This window comes from Oncorhynchus kisutch, linkage group LG12 (assembly GCF_002021735.2).
Source record: "Oncorhynchus kisutch isolate 150728-3 linkage group LG12, Okis_V2, whole genome shotgun sequence".
Lineage (NCBI taxonomy): Eukaryota > Metazoa > Chordata > Actinopteri > Salmoniformes > Salmonidae > Oncorhynchus > Oncorhynchus kisutch.
The window spans coordinates 8,882,489-8,890,180 of NC_034185.2; the positions used below are offsets into that span (position 1 = coordinate 8,882,489).

At 52.8% G+C, this 7,692-nt stretch overlaps 1 protein-coding gene across 1 annotated transcript in view; it reads left to right on the top strand.

The window, feature by feature from the left end:
- The window catches only part of LOC109878707 (G-protein coupled receptor 176), an 18,030-nt gene extending 10,562 nt beyond the window's left edge, over window positions 1–7,468 (top strand). The window contains exons 2-3 of the mRNA XM_031836821.1: window positions 765–1,017; window positions 5,849–7,468. Coding sequence (XP_031692681.1) covers window positions 765–1,017; window positions 5,849–7,094 — 1,499 coding nt within the window. The 3' untranslated portion in view covers window positions 7,095–7,468. The remainder of the gene's footprint in view (window positions 1–764; window positions 1,018–5,848) is intronic.
- The last annotated feature ends 224 nt before the right edge of the window (window positions 7,469–7,692 follow it).

The following is a 7,692-nucleotide window of genomic DNA, read 5'->3' on the forward strand; positions in this document are numbered from 1 at the left end:
CTCTCTGCCTCTCTCTCTCTCCTCCCCTCTCCCTCCTCTCCTCTCTGCCTCTCTCTCTCTCCTCCCCTCTCCCTCCTCTCCTCTCTGCCTCTCTCTCTCCTCCCCTCTCCCTCCTCTCCTCTCTGCCCTCTCTCTCTCTCCCCCTCTCCCTCCTCTCCTCTCTGCCCTCTCTCTCTCCTCCCCTCTCCCTCCTCTCCTCTCTGCCTCTCTCTCTCTCCTCCCCTCTCCCTCCTCTCCTCTCTGCCCTCTTCTCTCTCTCCTCCCCTCTCCCTCCTCTCCTGTCTCTGCCTCTCTCTCTCTCCTCCCCTCTCCCTCCTCTCCTGTCTCTGCCTCTCTCTCTCTCCTCCCCTCGCCCTCCTCTCCTGTCTCTGCCTCTCTCTCCTCCCCTCCCCTCTCCCTCCTCTCCTGTCTCTGCCTCTCTCTCTCCTCCCCTCTCCCTCCTCTCCTGTCTCTGCCTCTCTCTCTCCTCCCTCTCCCTCCTCTCCTCTCCTGTCTCTGCCTCTCTCTCTCCTCCCCTCTCCCTCATCTCCTGTCTCTGTCTCTCTCTCTCCTCCCCTCTCCCTCCTCTCCTGTCTCTGCCTCTCTCTCTCTCCTCCCCTCTCTCTCCTCTCCTCTCCTGTCTCTGCCTCTCTCTCTCTCTTCCCCTCTCCATCTTCCTCTCCCTCTCTCTCTCTCTTCCTCTCCCTTCCCTTCCCCTCTCCACCCCACTCTCTCTGTTTCTCTTTCTCTCTCCCTCCCTCTCCCTCCCACTCTCCCTCTCCCAGGCAATGGCACTGTTTTATGGTGTACCTGCTGTACCAGTGTCTTCAAGTCGGTGACCAGTCGCTTCATTAAGAACCTGGCGTGCTCAGGGATCTGTGCGGGTCTGATGTGTGTTCCCTTTGACGTGGCTCTAGGGGCCAGCCCTCGCTGCTGCTGGTGGCTACACACTCTGCTGCTCTGCAAGGCCCTGAAGTTCCTCCACAAACTCTTCTGTTCCGTCACCGTGCTCAGCTTCGCTGCCATCGCACTCGACAGGTGGGTGATTGCAGGAAGATCAAACTGCACTGCTGGTAGCTGCAACATATTGCTTACTGGTCCCATTTGTTCAGATCTGTCTGGGGGGGGGGCACTGCTTACTGGTCCCATCTGTTCAGATCTGTCTGGGGGGAGGCACTGCCTACTGGTCCCATCTGTTCAGATCTGTCTGGGGGGGAGGCACTGCTTACTGGTCCCATCTGTTCAGATCTGTCTGGGGGGAGGCACTGCTTACTGGTCCCATCTGTTCAGATCTGTCTGGGGGGGGGCACTGCTTACTGGTCCCATCTGTTCAGATCTGTCTGGGGGGGGCACTGCTTACTGGTCCCATCTGTTCAGATCTGTCTGGGGGGGGGGGGGGGGGGCACTGCTTACTGGTCCCATCTGTTCAGATCTGTCTGGGGGGGAGGCACTGCTTACTGGTCCCATCTGTTCAGATCTGTCTGGGGGGAGGCACTGCTTACTGGTCCCATCTGTTCAGATCTGTCTGGGGGGGGAGGCACTGCTTACTGGTCCCATCTGTTCAGATCTGTCTGGGGGGGGAGGCACTGCTTACTGGTCCCATCTGTTCAGTTCTGTCTGGGGGGAGGCACTGCTTACTGGTCCCATCTGTTCAGATCTGTCTGGGGGGGGGGCACTGCTTACTGGTCCCATCTGTTCAGATCTGTCTGGGGGGGGCACTGCTTACTGGTCCCATCTGTTCAGATCTGTCTGGGGGGGGGGCACTGCTTACTGGTCCCATCTGTTCAGATCTGTCTGTGGGGGGGGGGGGGGGAATGCACTGCTTACTGGTCCCATCTGTTCAGATCTGTCTGGGGGGGGGGGGGGGATGCACTGCTTACTGGTCCCATCTGTTCAGATCTGTCTGGGGGGGGGGGGGGGATGCACTGCTTACTGGTCCCATCTGGTCAGTTCTGTCTGGGGGGGGGGCACTGCTTACTGGTCCCATCTGTTCAGATCTGTCTGGGGGGGGGGGCACTGCTTACTGGTCCCATCTGTTCAGATCTGTCTGGGGGAGGCCATGCTTACTGGTCCCATCTGGTCAGTTCTGTCTGGGGGGGGGCACTGCTTACTGGTCCCATCTGTTCAGATCTGTCTGGGGGGGGGGCACTGCTTACTGGTCCCATCTGTTCAGATCTGTCTGGGGGGGGGGGCACTGCTTACTGGTCCCATCTGTTCAGATCTGTCTGGGGGGGGGGGGGGGCACTGCTTACTGGTCCCATCTGTTCAGATCTGTCTGGGGGGGGCACTGCTTACTGGTCCCATCTGTTCAGATCTGTCTGGGGGGGGGGCACTGCTTACTGGTCCCATCTGTTCAGATCTGTCTGGGGGGGGCACTGCTTACTGGTCCCATCTGTTCAGATCTGTCTGGGGGGGGGCACTGCTTACTGGTCCCATCTGTTCAGATCTGTCTGGGGGGGGGGGCACTGCTTACTGGTCCCATCTGTTAAGATCTGTCTGGGGGGAGGCACTGCTTACTGGTCCCATCTGTTCAGATCTGTCTGGGGGGGGGGCACTGCTTACTGGTCCCATCTGTTCAGATCTGTCTGGGGGGAGGCACTGCTTACTGGTCCCATCTGTTCAGATCTGTCTGGGGGGAGGCACTGCTTACTGGTCCCATCTGTTCAGATCTGTCTGGGGGGGGGGGGGGCACTGCTTACTGGTCCCATCTGTTCAGATCTGTCTGGGGGGAGGCACTGCTTACTGGTCCCATCTGTTCAGATCTGTCTGGGGGAGGCCATGCTTACTGGTCCCATCTGTTCAGATCTGTCTGGGGGGAGGCACTGCTTACTGGTCCCATCTGTTCAGATCTGTCTGGGGGGGGAATGCACTGCTTACTGGTCCCATCTGTTCAGATCTGTCTGGGGGGGCACTGCTTACTCGTCCCATCTGTTCAAATCTGTCTGGGGGGGGCACTGCTTACTGGTCCCATCTGTTCAGATCTGTCTGGGGGGGGGGGCACTGCTTACTGGTCCCATCTGTTCAGATCTGTCTGGGGGGGGCACTGCTTACTGGTCCCATCTGTTCAGATCTGTCTGGGGGGGGGGAATGCACTGCTTACTGGTGCAGTAATAAAGCACATGTCCTGTGTATCCATGTGGAAAGACACACAGCGGGGAAACTTGTAAACACGGACCTTTAAACGACCCCCCCCCCCCCGTGCACGCCACTATTTCAACATCCATTTCCTGTCGTTTAGCTTCCACATCCTCCAAAGAATGACGACGGCTACATATACATATTCATGAACTGGGTCTGGGTTGTCAGTGTTGCTAGCTATCTTGCTAACTTTGTCTAGCTAGCTATCATTACTGGTTGTTGTTGTTTTTTGTTACTACACTTCATTGAAAAGATTAGCCAGCTGGTTCTATGGCTGGTTCTGGAGCTGGATTTGTCATAAGCATTCATTTAGGGAAAACTTCACCACAGATGGAACCACTGGCCTGTCTTTAACTTCACCACAGATGGAACCACTGGCCTGTCTTTAACTTCACCACAGATGGAACCACTGGCCTGTCTTTAACTTCACCACAGATGGAACCACTGGCCTGTCTTTAACTTCACCACAGATGGAAACCACTAGCCTGTCTTTAACTTCACCACAGATGGAACCACTGGCCTGTCTTTAACTTCACCACAGATGGAACCACTGGCCTGTCTTTAACTTCACCACAGATGGAAACCACTGGCCTGTCTTTAACTCCACCACAGATGGAAACCACTGGCCTGTCTTTAACTCCACCACAGATGGAACCACTGGCCTGTCTTTAACTTCACCACAGATGGAACCACTGGCCTGTCTTTAACTTCACCACAGATGGAACCACTGGCCTGTCTTTAACTTCACCACAGATGGAACCACTGGCCATGTCTTTAACTTCACCACAGATGGAACCACTGGCCTGTCTTTAACTTCACCACAGATGGAAACCACTGGCCTGTCTTTAACTCCACCACAGATGGAAACCACTGGCCTGTCTTTAACTTCACCACAGATGGAACCACTGACCTGTCTTTAACTTCATCACAGATGGAAACCACTGGCCTGTCATTATGAGAAAAAAAAACACATGAATTTCATGTGATCACATGTAAAGTGTTGTGATCTTATGTGAAGACACTGCATTCATACAAAATTGCACGAAGTAGGCAGTTAGGATTTTTCACATCAAATATATCATACTTTGACTAAAACGATTACTGATTGACTTAAATCGTTGTGCAACATCATGGGTGAACTCTGGCCATCGTCTTTCAGCTCTACTGGTATGGGCGTTTTAAAAGTGAAAACAGTATAATCTGTTTTTGTACCAGATAAAACTTCCCTCTATCTCTACTCACCCCGTGTGGTTTGGAGACGGCTGTAATTGATGCAGAATGTGTACTCCACTCTGCCTGGTGCTGTTTGTCTCTCCTGCAGAGCTCCCTGTTCTGAGCTGCAGCCAAAATAACTGACAGTCCACAGGGAGGGACTCTCTCCCTGACACTCACAGCTACACTCCATTATACACTCACAGCTACACTTCATTCTACACTCACAGCTACATTCCATTCTACACTCACAGCTACATCAGGGGTAGGTGGATAGGTGGGTAGGTAGGTAGCTACAGCGATGTTAGTTTACCTCAGGGGTAGGTAGGTAGGTAGCTACAGCGATGTTAGCTTACATCAGGGGTAGGTAGGTAGGTAGGTAGGTAGGTAGGTAGGTAGGTAGGTAGGTAGCTACAGCGATGTTAGTTTACATCAGGGGTAGGTAGGTAGCTACAGCGATGTTAGTTTACCTCAGGGGTAGGTAGGTAGGTAGGTAGGTAGGTAGGTAGGTAGGTACAGCGATGTTAGTTTACCTCAGGGGTAGGTAGGTAGGTAGGTAGGTAGGTAGGTAGGTAGGTAGGTAGGTAGGTAGGTAGGTAGGAAGGAAGGTAGGTAGGTACAGCAATGTTAGTTTACCTCCTGATCTACATCGAACACACAAACCTACGTAGTTACTATTGTCCTTATCTACATCGAACACACAAAACCTTCGTAGTTACTACTGTCCTGATCTACATCGAACACACAAAACCTTCGTTGTTACTACTGTCCTGATCTACAACGAACACACAACTTTCGCAGTTACTACTGTCCTGATCTACATCGAACACACAAAGCCTTGGTAGTTACTACTGTCCTGATCTACAACGAACACACAAAACCTTCGTAGTTACTACTGTACTGATCTACATCGAACACACAAAGCCTTGGTAGTTACTACTGTCCTGATCTACATCGAACACACAAAGCCTTGGTAGTTACTACTGTCCTGATCTACATCGAACACACAAAGCCTTCGTAGTTACTACTGTCCTGATCTACATCGAACACACAAAACCTTCGTAGTTACTACTGTCCTGATCTACATCGAACACACAAAACCTTCGTAGTTACTACTGTTCTGATCTACATCGAACACACAAAGCCTTGGTAGTTACTACTGTCCTGATCTACATCGAACACACAAAGCCTTGGTAGTTACTACTGTCCTGATCTACATCGAACACACAAAACCTTCGTAGTTACTACTGTCCTGATCTACATCGAACACACAGAACCTTCGTAGTTACTACTGTCCTGATCTACATCGAACACACAGAACCTTCGTAGTTACTACTGTCCTGATCTAACACTCAGAGAACAGAATGCCTACATTGTATATGTGTTCTTATGTTGCTTTTGTTTTGACTCGGTATGTACTGGTTAATGTTACGGTTAAAAGTGTCACTGCAGAGGCTCAACTCAGTGTGAATGAATGCTCTGCGGTGTGTAATGTTGTCTATCCTCTCCTCCTCTCTAGGTACTACTCTGTCCTCTACCCTCTGGAGAGGAAGATCTCAGACGCCAGGTCACGTGACCTTGTCATCTACATCTGGATCCACGCCACCATCGCCAGCGTGCCCGTGTTCGCCTTAACCAACGTTACGGACGTGTATGCAACCTCGTCCTGTTCCGACGCCCGCGCCCGCTCCCTGGGTCACATGGTCTACGTGTTGACCTACAACGTAACCACGGTGATCCTTCCGCTCGTTGTCGTCTTCCTGTTAATGGTCCTGATTCGCAGAGCTCTCAACGCCAGCCAGAAGAAGAAGGTGATCATCGCAGCATTAAGAACTCCTCAGAACTCCATCTCCATCCCTTATGTCTCTCAACGTGAGGCTGAGCTACATGCTACGTTACTGGCTGTGGTGTTAGCCTTCTCAGCCTGTAGCGCCCCCTATGGGGCGTTGGTGGTATACCGCACTCTTCTCGGGGACGGGGAGGATTTGTCCCCTTCTCTCCATCTCACGGCCATCTGGCTGCCCAAGGTGTCTCTCCTCACCAACCCTCTGCTGTTTCTGACGGTGAACGGCTCGGCTCGACGCTGTCTGTTTGATGTTCTAGTCCGGGTACACAGACGCTACAGCCGGCGTAATGTGGTCAGCACTGGGGATCTGGGGCTGAGGGGCGAGGGAGGGTTGGGAGGGTCTGGGACCCTGGAGGGGTCTGCTCGCGCTGGGAGCCAGCTCCTGGAGATGTTTAATATCGGACAGCAGCAGATCTTTAGGCCGACCGATGAAGAGGAGGAGGAGGTGGAGAATGCGAGCCCTTCATTAGGGTCAGGGGTGGGGGGCTGTCCTCATCCCAATGAGAACCACCACCAGGCAGGAGGAGGAGGGGGAGGAGGGAGACATGGAGGGAAGGTGGTTCTACAGAAAGAGACCGAACCAACCAGAGAGAGCGTCCCGGTAACTAAAGATCAACCTCAACCTTTCTTATTGCCCGAGGTCTCACCTGTCCGTGCCTGTGCTTACACCTCCTCGTCACAGGTGGCGCCAGCAACCCCCACGGAGCCCGAGGACGCCACCCAGTTTGGGTTCGGGCCATTCGAGCTGCCGCCCCAGTGGCTGCCGGAGACCAGGAACAGTAAAAAGAGGCTCCTCCCACCGCTAGGGAACACCCCAGAGGAACTGATCCAGACCAAACAGCCACGCCCAAGGCCAGAACGACGAATCAGCAGGAACAACAAGGTCAGCACCTTCCCCACATCGACCCCTGAACTATAAACCCCGACCTTTGAACTGATGGCCCCTGATCACAGCAATCGGCGGAGGTCAGCATGTGGATGATTTGTGATCCGTTTTGTGTCAATGACTGGGTACAAAGTCAGTGGAGGAAACCCCACCTGACCAACCACCTGATCAACCACCTGACCAACTATCTGACCAATCACCTGATCAACCACCTGACCAACCACCTGCCCAAGGGCCCCCTGTAAGAGAGAACAGAAAGTACAACTCCAGAGCTCGATGAGTCTGTCTCATTGTTGATTCTCTCTGTCGTGTAATGCAGTGGTTCCCAACATTAGGGCAGGGATCAGTGGTTCCCAAATGTTTTATAGTCCCGTACCCCTTCAAACATTCAACCTCCAGCTGTATCCCCTCTAGCACCAGGGTCAGCGCACTCTCAAATGTTGTTTTTTGCCATCATTGTAAGCCTGCCCCACACACACACACACACACACGCACACACACACACATACACACTATACTATACATTTATTAAACATAAGAATGAGTGTGAGTTTTTGTCACAACCTGGCTCATGGGGAAGTGACAAAGAGCTCTTATAGGACGAGGGCACAAATTATAATATAATAATAAT